Source organism: Pungitius pungitius, chromosome 6, assembly GCF_949316345.1.
Source record: "Pungitius pungitius chromosome 6, fPunPun2.1, whole genome shotgun sequence".
NCBI classification, from domain to species: Eukaryota; Metazoa; Chordata; class Actinopteri; order Perciformes; family Gasterosteidae; genus Pungitius; species Pungitius pungitius.
In genome coordinates, this window is record NC_084905.1 from 22,306,378 (window position 1) to 22,323,877 (window position 17,500).

The 17,500-nt window shown below is 44.3% G+C and overlaps 3 protein-coding genes across 4 annotated transcripts in view; 2 read left to right on the forward strand and 1 right to left on the reverse strand.

The window, feature by feature from the left end:
• Positions 1–6,454: 6,454 nt before the first annotated feature.
• LOC119196516 (CD59 molecule (CD59 blood group)) lies at positions 6,455–8,073 on the forward strand. The gene is made up of 4 exons (XM_037452267.2): positions 6,455–6,471; positions 6,684–6,889; positions 7,335–7,436; positions 7,732–8,073. Coding segments are annotated over exons 1-4 (522 nt in total). The 5' UTR covers positions 6,455–6,469; the 3' UTR covers positions 7,944–8,073.
• A 457-nt stretch (positions 8,074–8,530) lies between these two features.
• kcnj11l (potassium inwardly rectifying channel subfamily J member 11, like) lies at positions 8,531–12,625 on the reverse strand. The gene is made up of 6 exons (XM_037452266.2): positions 12,424–12,625; positions 11,790–11,952; positions 10,528–10,767; positions 10,186–10,455; positions 9,618–9,825; positions 8,531–9,468 (listed from the first exon to the last, which is right to left on the reverse strand). The coding sequence occupies exons 2-6, from the start codon at positions 11,946–11,948 to the stop codon at positions 9,023–9,025; spliced, it is 1,323 nt and encodes a 440-aa protein (XP_037308163.1). The 5' UTR covers positions 11,949–11,952; positions 12,424–12,625; the 3' UTR covers positions 8,531–9,022.
• Positions 12,626–13,934: 1,309 nt separating this feature from the next.
• The window catches only part of LOC119196311 (uncharacterized), a 4,817-nt gene continuing 1,251 nt past the window's right edge, over positions 13,935–17,500 (forward strand). The window contains exons 1-3 of one of the 2 annotated variants that reach the window (XM_037451876.2): positions 13,935–14,062; positions 14,656–14,749; positions 14,828–14,915. In XM_037451876.2, coding sequence (XP_037307773.1) covers positions 14,044–14,062; positions 14,656–14,749; positions 14,828–14,915 — 201 coding nt within the window. In that variant the 5' untranslated portion in view covers positions 13,935–14,043. The remainder of the gene's footprint in view (positions 14,063–14,655; positions 14,750–14,827; positions 14,916–17,500) is intronic. The other variant, XM_037451878.2, reaches the window with a different exon arrangement.

Here is a 17,500-nt window from a genome sequence, read left to right on the forward strand (position 1 = left end):
ACACACACACACACACAGACACACACACACACACACAGAGACACACACACAGACACACACACACACACACACACACAGAGACACACACACACACAGACACACACAGAGACACACACACACACACACACACCGCAGACACACACAGAGACACACACACACACCGAGACACACACACACACACGCAGACACAAACAGAGACCCACACACACACGCAGACACACAGACACACACACACGCAGACCACACACACACAGAGACCCACACACACAGCATATCTGGTCTGTGTTTCTTCTTCTATAGGAACATATATTCAGGTCTTCCTGGTCTCAGAATAAGTGCTTTGTGTTCCTGAACCTGCTGACTCAGCATTATCAAAAACACTGATGAACATTTTTAATGTTGAATCCCAAACTGCCAAAAAACCACAAAGATATCTGCACCTGTTTTTCTGATCATCTGGCGTTTATATGTATACGTATATATAAATATACATAGATATATGTATATACGTATATATATATAGAAGTCGAGGGGAACTCTTCCTCTTCTGTCCTCACCACAAACATCCTGACATGAAGCACAAGCTCACGCCGCCAAGCTTCTTTTGTACCTTGCTATGGAATCAGAGTTGCATCCTCTGTGTCGTTGCTATGGAATCAGAGTTGCATCCTCTGTGGCGTTGCTATGGAATTAGAGTTGCATCCTCTGTGGCGTTGCTATGGAATCAGAGTTGCATCCTCTGTGTTGTTGCTATGGAATCAGAGTTGCATCCTCTGTGGCGTTGCTATGGAATCAGAGTTGCATCCTCTGTGGCGTTGCTATGGAATCAGAGTTGCATCCTCTGTGGCGTTGCTATGGAATCAGAGTTGCATCCTCTGTGGCGTTGCTATGGAATCAGAGTTGCATCCTCTGTGGCGTTGCTATGGAATCAGAGTTGCATCCTCTGTGTCGTTGCTATGGAATCAGAGTTGCATCCTCTGTGGCGTTGCTATGGAATCAGAGTTGCATCCTCTGTGTCGTTGCTATGGAATTAGAGTTGCATCCTCTGTGTCGTTGCTATGGAATCAGAGTTGCATCCTCTGTGGCGTTGCTATGGAATCAGAGTTGCATCCTCTGTGTCGTTGCTATGGAATTAGAGTTGCATCCTCTGTGTCGTTGCTATGGAATCAGAGTTGCATCCTCTGTGTCGTTGCTATGGAATCAGAGTTGCATCCTCTGTGTCGTTGCTATGGAATCAGAGTTGCATCCTCTGTGGCGTTGCTATGGAATCAGAGTTGCATCCTCTGTGTCGTTGCTATGGAATCAGAGTTGCATCCTCTGTGTCGTGATGTGACTTATCACCACATCGACAATATTTTTGTAGGAGGATACCCGGCCCTCCGGGGGGGCTGTTGTTGGTGTGCTGTCTTTGTTCTGGTGGCCTGATCGGTCTCTTGTTCTGTCTTTCTTTTTTGTTGACGTCGTCCCAAACGCCCCCCCCCCCCCCCCCCTCCCCGCGCCATGCTATGTGAGCAGCTGAAATATCTCAAACAACAATTGGATAGATCATAGTGTAACTTACATCGCCGGGTGCGTTAGCATTCTGTTAGCCACCAGTGAGGGGGGGTCCGTGGTCTCTTCGCATCGTCATGGACTCGTCATATCAGCTGTACAAACTGCCTTCATCCAGCAGAACGTTGCCACGCGTTTGTTTATCCAATCGATGTTCTGTCCCTGACCTGTCCACCCCCCCCCCCCCCCCCCCTCCGGCCCCCCCTGTACAGTAGGTACCTTGAGTGCCTTTCTTCAAACAGTAGATAATATTTTGTCTCTTGACTTGCACTGTGACTTGGAGAAACCTTACTAACCCTCCAGACCCCCCCCCCCCCCCCGCTCTGGTCTGAACCTTACAGACACCCCTGGCCCAGCCCCCCCCCCCCCCCCCCCCCACCTCAGGCGGCCCACAGTCCATGCACATCGTGTTTGTCAGCGTCCAGCCTTAAATGTTTTTTATTTCTTTTTTCATTCATGATTTTACTTTTGACGTTTTGAAAAGATAAAAAAAGAATCCCGTCCCAGGTCAGAGGTCGTGGTGGTCGATGAGGAGGAGGAGGAGGAGGAGGAGATCTCGCCTCGGTGACAGATGTTTGGTGATGCACTTTTGGTTTGACCAGTATTATTGTTGTTATGATTATTAATATGAGAGTGTTGGTCTGGACTCGTTGACTCCCCCTGTGCCCTTCTTCTTCTGCTTTGTCTTCTTCTGCTTTGTCTTCTTCTGCTTTGTCTTCTTCTGCTTTGTCTTCTTCTGCTTTGTCTTCTTCTGCTTTGTCTTCTTCTGCTTTGTCTTCTTCTGCTTTGTCTTCTTCTGCTTTGTCTTCTTCTGCTTTGTCTTCTTCTGCTTTGTCTTCTTCTGCTTTGTCTTCTTCTGCTTTGTCTTCTTCTTCTTCTTCTGCTTTGTCTTCTTCTGCTTTGTCTTCTTCTGCTTTGTCTTCTTCTGCTTTGTCTTCTTCTGCTTTGTCTTCTTCTGCTTTGTCTTCTTCTGCTTTGTCTTCTTCTTCTTCTTCTGCTTTGTCTTCTTCTTCTTCTAAACTTTCTGAACCCGTTGTGTGGACAGTCGGACCGACTTGGACCCTTGAGCAGTACGCTGGACGGCATGCCTTCTTATGCAAAACTTTTATAATACACTTTTTACTTTTTAAATATACTTTTTATTTTGTTCTTAAATACACCTTTTTTTAACTTTCTTAGAACATCTTGATGGTTTGAACATATCTTTTTTTCCTGACTTCACGTATCAGGTTCTGAACCAACGCTCTGAGCCACATGTTCAGGGGCACAAAAGTCTAAAATGAAGTCGGAAGCGAGTTGTGCCTCTGCGTGAGGCCAGCAGGTGGCGCTCCATGGCTGCTCCTCGGGGGGGTGGAGTTCGGTTGGTGTGTCCGGGGGTGTCTCGTGAAGGTGAAGAAGACGAGCGGTCGTGTCATGATTGTGGCCTTCTAGTGTTCTGTCGAGACATCATCCATCCTCTCTGGATCCAGATGTTCACCTGAAGCTTCTGTACCTCATCCACGGCTCATTCTATCGGGGGGGGGCAGAAAAAAAAACATGAAATAAGAAGATGAATAAAAAAATAAAGTGTTTTTTTAATCTTCCCTTCGGTGAGATGCATTGTAGCGATATGAATAAAGAAAAAGTTCACCTGGTGTGCTGAATAATGTGTAAGTTGGTAATTACACAATCTGAATATTTGTATAATTGTTTGTATTTTTCATAATGATTTTGGAAAGGAATGTGTTTATTTTTTTGACTTGTGTTCCGGATGTGTCTTCTGTTTGGCCTGACATTGTGACTGGTCTGGTGGGATTCTTACCTCTGTATTGAGCCTCTTCTGTGATGAATTATTTGTATGCAGTGTTTAGGAAATACTGTAGGGAACATGGGGGAGGAGTTGATATTAGGAGCATTTGATCAATTTGTATTTATTTATTTTATCATTTTGTTAATAAACTGTAAAAAGCAGTGCATCCCTTCTGTTGACTTTTTGTTTGATATTAAATCAGGCTTTAACTTTAGCATTTAATATAAAAGACTCAACCTCCGACCTGATTGTTCACGGAAGGAAATGTATTCACATTCACATATTTACATTTCTGCTAAAACCTTCTGTAATGACGAAAAGACATTAGGAAGTTGGGGAGCCATCTATATAATAACTATACAGATGCATATAGGTGGTGTCCCATGATGGATCCAAACCATCCTCTGCTACTTCTGCCTGAGAGCAGATGAGTAGGGGCGCAGTTGGTAAAATGTCTCACTTTTTAAAATATGATTATGCTGAATGTACCAAAACTGGTTGAGCTTGACGTAGTTGAACTTGACGTAGTTCAGATTGACGTGCTTGATGTGGCTTGGGTTGAACATGGTGTGGGTGAACTTGACGTGGTTGAGCTTGACATTATTGAGCTTGACGTGGTTGAGCTTGACGTGGTTGAGCTTGACGTGGTTGATCTTGACGTAGTTCAGATTGATGTGGTCGAACTTGACGTATTGCAACTTGATCTAGTTGAACTTGTGGTTGAACTTGGCATAGCTTAACTTGATGTGGTTAACCCTGACGTGCTTGAGCTTGACGTGGTTGAGCTTGACGTGGTTGAGCTTGACGTGGTTGAGCTTGACGTGGTTGAGCTTGACGTGGTTGAGCTTGACGTGGTTGAGCTTGACATTATTGAGCTTGACGTGGTCGAACTTGACATTATTGAGCTTGACATTATTGAGCTTGACGTGGTTGAGCTTGACATTATTGAGCTTGACGTGGTTGAGCTTGACGTGGTTGAGCTTGACGTGGTTGAGCTTGACATTATTGAGCTTGACATTATTGAGCTTGACGTGGTTGAGCTTGACATTATTGAGCTTGACGTGGTTGAGCTTGACGTGGTTGAGCTTGACATTATTGAGCTTGACGTGGTTGAGCTTGACGTGGTTGAGCTTGACGTGGTTGAGCTTGACATTATTGAGCTTGACATTATTGAGCTTGACGTGGTTGAGCTTGACATTATTGAGCTTGACATTATTGAGCTTGACGTGGTTGAGCTTGACATTATTGAGCTTGACGTGGTTGAGCTTGACATTATTGAGCTTGACATTATTGAGCTTGACGTGGTTGAGCTTGACATTATTGAGCTTGACGTGGTTGAGCTTGACGTGGTTGAGCTTGACATTATTGAGCTTGACATTATTGAGCTTGACGTGGTTGAGCTTGACATTATTGAGCTTGACGTGGTTGAGCTTGACGTGGTTGAGCTTGACGTGGTTGAGCTTGACGTGGTTGAGCTTGACGTGGTTGAGCTTACCAGGACCAAGCCCTTCCCCCGGCACCACAGAAGAAGCAGCCGCTGGTTGCGGGGGGGTCATGGGACACAATCGGTCCTTGTGCAGCTGAAGCTGTGAGGACGTCTCCGTCCCGTCACTGCGTCACTCTGTGTGTCTTCATACTCGTTTTTCTCTTGAATGAAGTGATTGTGCCACAAAGACAAAGGTGCTCGCTAATGTTTGTTTTAGGCTTTAAATAACTCAAGGCTTAAAACATGTTGTTAAGAAAATTTAGTTGTGTTTTATATTTCTTATGTTTCATACAAGAGAAGAGCAGACCATTTATTTCATTATTGTTTTTACAAAAATATTTGCTTTATGTCCTCAAGTTAATGGAATAGTTTGACTTTTTGGAAAATATGCAGATTTGCTTTGATCCGAAAAATGTAAATAATGTCGTAGGAACAGAAACTAAAAGCATCTGAATAACTGATGTTTATGTCTAGAAGCATTAGCTCAGATGTTAGCATGTTGCTCCAGAGTGTTGGAGGCCGACTACACACTAAAGTGAACATATCATCATAACTGGAGATGATAAATATGTAAGCATACTCGTCTGCATGGACCATGCTGTACCACTTAAGATCAGAACACACCACCTGTCGCTTTTCCATCTCGCCGTCACTCCACTTTTGAAACCACAGTTCCCAGAATGCTTTGAGGGGATGTAAACAGGTAATGTACCTTTAGCCTCAGTATTCATGGAGATTACTGAGATTATTGAAGGTAATTTAGAAATTTAGAAAACGATTCTCACAAAGACGTCCTGAAGAAGTCTTTGTGAATGTTTCACTGAGTTATGAAGTCGTTTAAATCCTTGTGTTCAGCGTGTTGAACTATTGAGACGAAAGTCCAGAGGGCGGGGGGGGGGGGGTATTTAAAGGGAGAGTTATGAATTATATTAATCCGAGTCAAACCAGTTTCTCTTGCTTGGTGTGCGGAAGGAAGCAAAGTGTCTCCTGCCAAGTTGCAGAAAAGACAGGAAATGTGTCCTGTAGAGAGGATGGAGACCAACAGGGGACACGCACAAAGACATCTGACGTCCCATGATGCTCTCTGAATATCTCCACGTACTTAGTAAACAAAAGAGGTTCTTTATAAAAACTGCTGAGCTGAGATCTTGTGAGACCTTAGTCTTAGTCTTTATATGTCCACATGAACACCCATGTTTTATGAACTGACTGATTCAGGACAGACCAGAGACTGATCCAGGACAGACCAGAGACTGATCCAGGACCAGGCAGAGACTGATCCAGGAGAGACCAGAGACTGATCCAGGACAGACCAGAGACTGATCCAGGACAGACCAGAGACTGATCCAGGACAGACCAGAGACTGATCCAGGACCAGGCAGAGACTGATCCAGGAGAGACCAGAGACTGATCCAGGACAGACCAGAGACTGATCCAGGAGAGACCAGAGACTGATCCAGGACAGACCAGAGACTGATCCAGGAGAGACCAGAGACTGATCCAGGAGAGACCAGAGACTGATCCAGGACAGACCAGAGACTGATCCAGGAGAGACCAGAGATTGATCCAGGACAGACCAGAGACTGATCCAGGAGCCATTCTGATGTCAAATAGTTTTGGTGATGAACAAATAGAAATTACAGATGTCTGTCAGAGATAAACATTCTCACATGTTATTAATTACATTTATGAAGGCTAATAAACATATAACCTGTTATTTCCTAATAATTTAAATGCTGTGTTTTTATGCAGCGTGAAACACTAGAATACAAAATGTTTTTGTTGCTTAACTTCAACGTGAAGATAAACAACATTTTGAGTCCATGGAATAATTGTGTGAATGTTTCTTTGATAAAGGCTCACTGAGAAGGAGGAGGAGGAGCAGGAAGAGGAGGAGGAGGAGCAGGAGGACAGCGAGTCTTTGTGGACCTCTGGACAAAGAGACACTCAGTCCGCCTCCCAGCCGGATCACGCCAGACCAGAACCAGACCAGACCCGGTGGTGCAGGGTGGCCATGGAGCGCCTCGCCTTTCTCCTCCTGCTCTGTGGGCTCCTTCAGCAGGGTGAGTAGACCTCCTCCTGACCGGGTGCAGCTCCAGATGGAGCAGCACAAGGAGTCATGTGGCTGTAATATAATTATTGATTCTTAGAAGCATCAGAATGTTATAGTAAATGTTCTGTTACTGTAATGTAGTTATTGATTATGTCTGATCTTTAGTTGAAGTGTAGAATGTAAACGTGTTGAACCTCATCAGGTTAAAGATGTCATTGGAACATTCTTAACATTATTTATGTGTTTAATCACCAAATGAACAAAGTGTTTTAGTGAAGCTTTGATCGCTCGTCGTCATGGAGACAGCAGCCATGTTTCTACAGGAGCCCAGAAGGGACAAAACGCTCCTCCTACATCTTCTCCTCCTGCTCCCTCTGCTCCTTCTCTTTCTTATTGTCCACCTCCTTCTGCACTTCCTCCTCCTTCTTCTCCTCCTACTCCTGCTCCTCCTCCAGGTTCTGGACTTCGCTGCTTTAAGTGTTCTGACTACACGGGCCGCTGTGAGAACGTCCAGGAGTGCACCTATGAAGACTCCTGCATCTCTCTGAGTGAGAGAGGTGAGCGAAAGTTCTGACCTTAAAGAGCTGTTCTGGAGGGAAGGGGTGACCATGAGAACTAGAACCAGAACCAGAACCCGGCCGGGAGTCAGAATGCACCTGAATGAGAGGTGTGCTAAAGGGACCCTGTAGTGCGGCACAAAGCTCTTCATAGAAGCTTCATCTCTTGTGTGACGTCACAAGTACAGATGATCACATGATCAGTTCGGGGTCCAGGTTGGGGATCAGATTCTTGTCTGGGTGCGGGGTTCAGGTACCATGAAGTCCACTGAGTGTCCTCCCTGTGCCCCCCCAGGTGGGAAGACCATCCGCCAGTGTATCCGCTACACGGACTGTGACAACTCGCGCCTCTCCCAGATGTTCCCAGCGGTGTCGGGCTTCACGTACCGCTGCTGCAGCAGCAACCTGTGCAACGCCGCCTCGCCGCCGCCTGCCCGGCTCCTGGGTCCGGGTCTGGGTCTGGGTCTGGGTCTCACCCTGCTGAGCCTCTGCTGCTCCTTGGTTTGATCCAAGTTCTTCCACCGAGTAGTTTGACTTTAACACCAACTAAAACAAGTGTTCTTTTGCTTCTCAGGTCAATAAAAGATGACGTTTTCTTTTTCTACCTTTTTTTAACAATAAATACCATAAAACACGAGGAGCATTTGTTTTCTTTTTATCTTTGCTTACATTAATCTTCCGAAAACAACAGGCCAATCTGATTGAGATGCAGGCTTGTTAGAATAAACCGTCCAATCAGAGCACAGAGGGGTTTTTGTACCCAATACTAATGTGTTACATTAAAGGATGTAAACATGTTTTATTAGAAACAAAGAATACACGTGTGAAGCTGAAATTCATATTTTTATATTTCAAATGATTTTGTATCTAAAATTAAATAAAATGCTACTTTTATGAGTTTCATCTCAGCGTTTCTAGAAAAATATGTAAATAATTCTAATAATAATAATAAATCCATTTGAAGACAATGAACGTCTCAAATGTTATTTGTTGAATCTGAGGTTTTATTATCCTCACATCTATAATAATAATTAATATTAAGAGCTGTAATAATGACGTATATGTGAATTAAACACAATATAATATGAATAACATGGTTTTATGTTACTGGGTTTTATTTTGTGATCAAAGATGAGACATGAAACATGAAAACACTGATGGAAGGAATGGCTTGAACACATTGAAACAGCAGTGATGGAGGCGCATGGAGTCATGTGATGCGCTGGGAGCTGCAAGGTTGTCAGTTTGATTCCCGGCTGCCCCATGTGCCATGTTGAAGTGTCCCTGAGCAAGACACCTGACCCCCAACTGCTCCCCAGGCAGAATGTAGACTATGGGTTATAATGCAATGTAAGTCGCTTTGGATAAAAAGTGTCATTTAAATGATATGTAATGTAAACAAAATACACTTTCACATCCTTGAAACACGTTTTATAGTCCAATGAAGAGACAGCAGTCGGCCATCTTGGATAGCGGCCATCTTGGAGGGTTGACTTCTTTATAATGACGTCACGTCCTCCTGGTTCTGTATCTCTGTCCTAGCGGGTCAGAACCTGTTCTCCAGTAGGGACCGGGTCCCCTGGTCCTCATTCGCTGGTCTCTCCCAGTTCGCCGTCTTCAGTCCGTCGTCCGATCACCTCCAGCCTCACCTTCTTGTTCTTCTGGCCGGTGGGCTCCGCACCCCTCTGCGGCTGCTCCGATTGGGTGTACCAGGGCTCAGGGGGGGAGGAGCCGTCGCAGGCCCGGCCCCCTCCTCTGCGGAAGCCCCCCCTTCCGGCCCGGACCAGCCCCCAGCCCTGCAGATTAACGGGGTCGGAGGGGCCACCCTCCCGGACCCCCCGGGTCTGGTCCAGCTCCTTGGCGCTGAGGGACGACATCTTGACGGGAACCGTGTTGCCGAACTTGGAGTAGTCGACGCAGTAGCGCCCGTCCTCCTCCGTCATGATGGAGACGAAGCGCCGCCCCCACAGGATCTCCTCAGGTGTGTAGGAGGTCCGGGCCTGCATGGTGATCCCGGTGGTCTCCACCACGCCTGAGACAAGAGACACACGAGGGTTCACTTCCTCTCCCCAGGCTTCCGTTTCATATAGAATGGTATATAATACATGTTATATATACCACAATCACATGTAATACCAATTCCATATATATACATATATGTTACACCGTGTACACACTGACCCTCCAGGATGACGAGTATCTCCAGGTCCTCAGAGGCCAGGGACTGGGAGGACAGCTCGTACAGAGGACTTCCTCGCTCCATGGTGTGGCTGATGATCAGAGGAGACACCAAGAAGATGCCGTTGCTCCTCAGAGGGTTCTCCACCTGGATGTCCAGCTGGCACACGGGGATCACCTCGCCCTCCGCTGTCACCGTGCGCCGGATCACCTGCAGGGGGACAACTCGGCGGTAGGGACTAGTGTTGTGTCTCTTTGTGGTTGTTTTGTAGTGATCTGGGTTTCTTTGTGACCCTGGCGCATGGAGCAGAGAAGGTCCGCCAGGAACCACATGGTTGGCAGTTCAAACCCTGGCTGCTCCATGTCCCATGTCGAAGTGTCCCTGAGGCAGACCCCCGCCCCCTAACTGCCCCCCCGGTGCCTTTACGGCAGCACACTGCTCCCACTGTGTGGGTTCAATGAACTATTTCCCCAAGGGGATCAATAGAGGATTATTTCTCGCTTTGAGGTTGTTTCATATCTGTCTCGTTCTGCAGAACCACCTCTGGGACCTAACCCCTCTTTGTGTCACCTGCAGCTGCACGGTGGCGGAGATGATCATGCTCTTCCTCAGGTCCCCCACCCGGAACATGAAGGTGGGCCGCCCGTTGCGGGAGGCGATGACGGCGTTCCTGGAGAAGATGAGCGTCTCGGCCCGGCGGTTGGCCTGTGCCGTCTTCATGAAGACGCAGCCCAGCATGACGGCGTTGATGATCAGCCCCAGAATGTTCTGGATGATCAGCACGGTGATGGCCAGGGGACACTCCTCCGTCACCATCCTGCCCCCGAACCCGATGGTCACCTGGAGCAAGATGTGAGGTCAGCGCCAACACAAACACACCTGAGGAGTCAGAACCTCAGCGGGGTCTCTCACCTGGACCTCGATGGAGAAGAGGAAGGCGGAAGTGAAAGAGTGGATGGCGGTGACGCAGGGCACAGGGCCCGGCTCGCCCTCCGGGTCGCGGGGCTCCAGGTCCCCGTGGGCGAAGGCCAGGAGCCACCAGATCATGGCAAACAGCATCCATGAGCAGAGGAAGGCGGAGGTGAAGATGAGGAAGGAGTGCTGCCACTTCAGGTCCACCATGGTGGTGAAGACATCTTGCAGGAAGCGACCCTGAAGGAGAGAGTAGTTATTTTCTCATGTTGGATTCAATCGATCAGTCTCTTCAGAGCTTCCTCTCTTCACTCTGTTCGGATCATCTTCTCATTTATTTTCTTTAAATGAAACATTTTTCTCCTCAAACAGTGTTGTGAAAAAGTTATTATGGCTGAAATAAGAAAATAACAAAATGTCTGAATCAAATTAAAACCCCAAACAATACGGCACCATCTAGTGGAAATATCGAGATTACAGTGGGAACTTCTTTCATTAATGAACATGCCGAAGAACTTTAGAGTAGGAGAACATTGGAGGAGAACTCTCGCTCCATCAGCTCCGGTTCCTCCCAAGGCTGCGTTCTTTCCCCTCTGCTCTTCTCCCTGTGCACCAACATCTGCTCCTCCAGTCACCAGTCTGTCAAGCTCCTGTTTGCTGATGACACCACCCTCATTGGACTGATCTCTGGTGGGGACGAGTCCGCCTACAGGAAGAACGCAGCCCCACCTTCCCCCCCTCACCCTGTGTGACTCCCCCATCACCACTGTGGACTCTTTCCATTTCCTGGGCTCCATCATCACCCAGGACCTCAAGTGGGAGCTGAACATCAGCTCCATCACCAAGAAGGCTCAGCAGAGGATGTTCTTCCTGCCAAAGACGATGATGGTGCACTTCTACACGGCCATCATGGAGTCCATCCTCTGCTCCTCCATCACCGTGTGGTACGCTGCAGCCACAGCCAAGATTGTAGCCGACCACTCTCACCCCGGAAATAAACTGTTTGTGCCCCTTCCATTCAGAAGGAGACTGAGGTCCATCAGGACTAAGACCTCTCGCCACACCAACAGTTTCTTCCCGTCACCAACAGAGCCGGGTCCCCCCCCCCCTGACTGACTCTAACATCACTTTTTAATTTGTGTACATTTGTCTTGTCTTGGTGTCTCAATTTTCTTGACCAACATACTTTGGCCATGAATGGTTCTAATAAATGGAGTCTGAACGTTATAGTACTTCTGTACAGTAGAGGTATTCAGAAGTACCTGCTCCATGATGTTCTTGTGGGCCACGTTGCAGGAGCCCGTCTTGGTGATGAAGCGGGCCTTCTGAGCTCTGCAGTGGCTCCGGTTCCGCTGGTTCTGGTCCTCAGCAAGACGGGTAAGAAGGAACCCATCAGGCAGGAGGCCCTTCCTGGCCAACATGGTGCTACACAAAGACACACAAAAACAGGGAAACACCAACACACATTTATAACAGAATAAAACAGATTCATGTGTGATTTTTAGAATTATTATCATTATTATTATCAAGAACCTGCTACAAAATGGTAATAAAAGTAATTATAATATGAATAAGCAAAAGAAGTATAACAATGACAATAATAAAAATTACAAAAACAATTACAGCAACAATAATAATAACAATAATAACAATGATAATAATAATGATGCATATCATTAAGAGGATTTAAATGATTGTATTTCACGGGTCACCGCTCGGATATAAGTAATCATATTGTTATTAGGAAGATGATGATGATGATGATGATGATGATGATGATGATGATGATGATGAGCTGCAGCTTAATATATCAATGATCAACACGGACTGTATTGATCACAATCCGCGGGATGAACGACACATGACGTCATCATTAGCGCAGCTGAGTGACGTTACCTGTTGAGGAAACTACTGCTCGGAAGAATAAGCGACGTATTGTCCTAATGACATTGATAACGCAGATCCATCTTCATCAGGATCTTCATCAGGTTCTTCGTGCAGCCGCAGGACCCGGACAAGTTACAAAGCAACACCAGGTAGCGGTTCCGCTCACCCCTTCAAACTAAAACCACGTCGCCCAATGCCAGATGTCACGTGGGACAGACAGATGTTCAAACCAACAATCAAAGGATGAAAAATAACTATATCAATGATGATGATGATGATGATGATGATGATACTACCTATATCAATCGAAAAACACGTATTTCTTCTGAAAACAATATGTTCAAGCTGATAAAAAAGAAGCCCTTGGAAGAATAAAGATGAATGCATTACTTTATCATCATCCTCGTCAGAACCGCCATCTAAATCCCCTCCTAATGAACATCCTACTTACTTTAAACGGATATTCATCATGTATACTTCGAGTTTTATCTTTAAGACCTTTATTCTGAAATGTTCCAGTCAGTTTCCGGTATGATGTAATCCGGAAACATCGATTTTGAGAGAAGTCTATTTATATATTTTATATATATTTTAAATATATGTTACTTCTCTGATACTTAAGAAGACAACATGTTGCTTTTTAATATGACAATTAATGAGAGTTAATGAAGACATTTTGTTACGGTAATATGTAAAAAAAAATCTTTCCTTGGTTTTCAGAGGCGAATGTTCACTTATAGCAATACGTAAAAATACATAAAAAAATGTTCATTTAATTCGTTTTGTTTAATCTGTTTGTCTTTCAATTTAAATTTGTGTTATTAAATATTTAGTACTATTTATATATACAGAGCAAGTATTGCTGGACCTTTCCCCATTTATTCAGTTACAAAGTGGAATTCACAGCGAATGAATCTTTTGCCCATTTGATCACCACAAGGTGAAAAACACCTTTTATTGTGACAAACATCACAAATGTTAAATGTTGAATAATAAACATTCAAGTAGACGGATGAAGTCTCGTTGTAGCTCAGTATGAAGCTTTGAACATCACATGGAGAACTGACAAACTGACGAGTGGCAAGAAGAAAAACCCGATCCACTAAAGATGAGACTTGTGAGGACATTTGGTTGCACCAGATCTTTGTGAGTGATTCACAAGGGCTGAATACAGATGCACTCAATACTTATTTTTATTAATAAATCATTTTAAAATCAATGTAAAATTTCTCTGAATTCCAGATGATGGACTACTTTGTGTTGGTTGTAAGATTGTTTTAAAATAAATTTGAATGTGTGGTTACACCATGACAAGATGTATTAAAGTCCAAGGGGGTGAATACTTATGCAAGACACTGTATTTGTTAAGCTTTTGGAATTTTATCATATATATGTGTTTTTTCTTACAAATGTGTGTATTTCTATTTTATTTTTTTCAGTTAAAATGTTAAAAAAACAATTAACGTGCATATTTGTGTATGTATATTTATCCGCCACTAAGCGGCAGGGACGCGCCGCCAGCGGGTCTAAACCGCCAGAAACAACACAGAAGAAGAAAGTCACTTTCTCTTCCGGTCTCCACCGGATGTTTTGGTCTCTTGGAGCGAGGACCGCTGAGAAACAGCCAGAATGGAGAACACATATAAAAGTAATGTGTCTTAAACATGATGATTAGATATTAAGATAATATTCATAATAACACGTGTGAAAAGCGTCAAAGCTTCACGTTATTCAATCTTTACTTTGTCCGCTTGGTACTGGGCTCGAGATGCTAATGCTAGCTAGGAATGACTTAAACAACACTGATGTTTCTAGTTAAAGTTGATTCTTTGGCTTATTAACGTATACTCAGTGACATGAGAGAGTTCAATAACAGGAGTATTATCCTTGTTAGTGTCATGAAGAAGTACTCGTATCTTGTGCTGTAGTAGAAGTAAAGTTAGTGTTTTTAATTTAATTAACGTAATGGTCGAGTTGAGTTTGATTCCCTTTGATGGGCTGTGGATTAAAAGTACAGAGTAATTGACTTGAACAGTACTTTGATAAAAGTATCGATTACCACAGATCGAATCTGCTGTCCTTCTCAGATTTGTCATCTGCTCTGTTCAGACAAGACGTGTTTTATCATCATAAAGTAAATCCACTCTGATCTTGAGATTGTTGATCAGGTAAAGTCTGAAATACTGAAGTCTGTCAGAAGGAGACACACAACAGATGATGGTGTTAAATGTGTTGTCATAGTGACGGACAGAGACATCCGGCAGATGATACACCTCCGTGCCACCAACGCTGACATCTTCACCGGACGCAAGCACTCTGCGCTGAGAGGCTGGAGGTCAGGCTGGTCTCAGATCCTCTTTCAGGATCCCGTCTGTTCCTTCTCTCTGACGGTGAACTCTTTGATCTCCTGCAGGGCCATCAGGAAGGAGATGGGCATCCAGCGAGTGATGACCGCCCAGCAGCTGAAGAAGAAGTGGGTCAACCTGAAACACAAGTACAGGGTTGGTGTTTGTTTCTTTCAGGACTCACAAGCAGCTGACGTCTCGTGTTTAGTCTGGACTCCGCAAACAGCCTTTTTGTTTTTGTTAGTCCCTACAACACAAAAACATCTACAATGTGGAGAATATCGAATGAAACTACTTATACATTCAATTCATTTTATATTGTAAAGCCCAAAATCGCAAATTACTAATTAGCCTCAGAGGGCTTTACAGTCTGTACACATGCAGCATCCTCTGTCCCCAAACCCTCACATCGGCACAGGACCAACTCCCCATAAAATCTGATTTGACATTTGAAGTCAAATCAGATTTTATGTTTAGAAACAGAGCAATGTCCATATCGACCCACATCACATGACATTGATCACATGACACCGCCACAATGACAGTGACCACATTACACAGATCACATGACACTTAATACACGACATAACCCATCCACAGTCTCCCTCATTTCCTAAAATCCAGGACAGCAGCAGAAAAGCGCGTGTTCGATATCTAAAGGTAGTCTTGGCACAGGGGTCAGAGTCGGTCATCATGTGACCACAAGGTTTAGTGTCCTTGATCAAGACTTCCAACTAGGGTGGAAAAGGGCGGAAAGTTTCTGGTAAATTTCCTGAAAGTTTTGCAGCACAGGAGACACATACAAAGTCTCTGCACTGACCCGATGACGTATTGTTACTATTAAGTCGTATGAAGGAGGTTCCATGATAACGTGTGTTTGGTTGTGCTTGAGCACACGGTGTCTCTCCACGGTTCCCTCCACATGGAAGTTTGACGTGAAGTCCGCTGCCCGATCCGAGCCAACGAGCTCTCAAACGGGCTGGAAGTCATCCAGTCCAGTTCCTGTAGAAGCTGTCTGCGCCTCCGGATGCTCGTTAGTACAAAAACACGACTCTGTTTGATCAGTACAGAGTCGCTATGATGAGAGGAAAAAACAATGGCGGAAAGTTGCTCTGTTTCAGGGTGATAAGCCACGCCCCCTCTCAGCACGCCATACACAAACTGACCACATGGGTACGTTTAGAGCCTCCCTGTGTGGGAGTCACATGATGAGGAAGTGGACAGTAAGGACGACGTTGATGCCGTTCAGGAAGAAAACATTTAGAGAAATGAAATTATACAAAAAACTACATGTTTTTGTTTTTCGATGAAAGAATAAAGTCACTCACAATACTCACAAAATATTTAAAAAGTCAAAAATGTAATTAATGTAAAGTATTCTGAATGTTTACATGCATGTGTGGTTATGATAAGGTAAATAGAGTTAAATTATCCCAGAATCTCCCGTTTATTCCCGTTAATGCCCGTGGAAAGTTTCCAAATTTGCATATTCCCGGAATTTTTCAACCCTAACTCCAACCGAAAGCTGCTCCTTAAAGATTGACAAATTAAAATGATTCAATATGGCTTACGTTCAGATGTCATGTTTCATAATAGTTAAACCGTCATTGATTATTTTAAGAATGGTTTCAGCTTAACAAGAGCGGAAGCTGTAAACTCGTCTCTCTCCAAAGACAGGACTCCATTTATAAAAGCCGTCATTTACGTCTAAGAACTCAGCCGCTCCATCGGTTAGTTAGTGAGGGAGTGTGGTTTATTAAGTTTATTTTTTAGTTGGTTAATTAGCTACCTAATGAGTGAGTTATTTAGTGAGATTGTTGGTTTGTTTGTTAGTTAGCTAGCTAATTAGTCAGTTATTGAGCTAGTATGTTAGTTTGAGTTATCAGTTATTCAACTTAATTTGTTAGATAGTGAGTTAGTAAGTACGCTAGTCAGCTGGATACTATTTCGTGAGTTAGCTAGTTAGGTAGTTGGTTAGGTCAGTGAGTGAGTGAGTGACGTTGTTTTGTTAACAACTAGCTAGTTATTAGCTGTTTGTCTGTTTTTACAGATAGTTTATTAGTTAGTGAATTAGCTAGTTAGATAGTGAGCCACTGATTTACCTAGTTACCTAGCTTGTCAATTAGCTACTTAGTGAGTTAATTAGTTGGTGAGTTAGTTTGCGCTGAAGGTAGACACCTAGATAGTGAGTTAGCTTGCTAGACACTGTCTTACCTAGCTAAGATTAGTGAGTTAGTTAGCTAGGTAATTGGTTCATTAGTTAACTAGTTAGTTGGTTAGGTTCATTAGTTAACTAGTTAGTGAGTGAGTTGATAGCTAGCTGGGTAGGTAGCTAGTGAGTTATCCAATTAGTTAGCTAGCTGGTCAGTGTGTTAGTTAGCTAACGTTAGTTAGGTTGGTAAGTGAATTAGCTAGTTAGTTTGGCAGGTTTTAGTAAGTGGCTGAGTGAGGTAGGTAGTCAGCTAGTTAGTGAGTTAGGTCATTTGTTTGTCTGTTCGTTAGTGTGTGAATGCGGTATCTAGCTAGGGAGATAGTTAGTGAGTTTGTTTAGTAGTTAAGTAGTAGACATAACAAGTGTAACCTTTCCAGGTGTGGGCCTTACTTTTGTCCACAGCACTTTGATCCTTTGATTCTGTTTTGGTTCTCTTGTCTCATTCTTCTTCTGCGGTGTCTCACAGAACTTCCCATCATAGGAACAGGAAGTTCTCGGTTGTCTTTGTGCTTCCTGTTTGCTGTTGGAT

Bases quoted from the DNA above. Each gene is read 5' to 3' on its own strand.
- kcnj11l (XM_037452266.2), bottom strand. From the start codon at position 11,948: ATGTTGGCCAGGAAGGGCCTCCTGCCTGATGGGTTCCTTCTTACCCGT. The intron at 9,826-10,185 runs GTGACACAAAGA...GTCCCCCTGCAG, and splicing joins CCGCCACCGTGCAGCTGCAG to GTGATCCGGCGCACGGTGAC. The intron at 9,469-9,617 runs GTCAGTGTGTAC...CTCTTGTCTCAG, and splicing joins GATACTCGTCATCCTGGAGG to GCGTGGTGGAGACCACCGGG.
- LOC119196516 (XM_037452267.2), top strand. The intron at 6,890-7,334 runs GTGAGTAGACCT...CTCCTCCTCCAG, and splicing joins CTGTGGGCTCCTTCAGCAGG to GTTCTGGACTTCGCTGCTTT. The intron at 7,437-7,731 runs GTGAGCGAAAGT...GTGCCCCCCCAG, and splicing joins CATCTCTCTGAGTGAGAGAG to GTGGGAAGACCATCCGCCAG.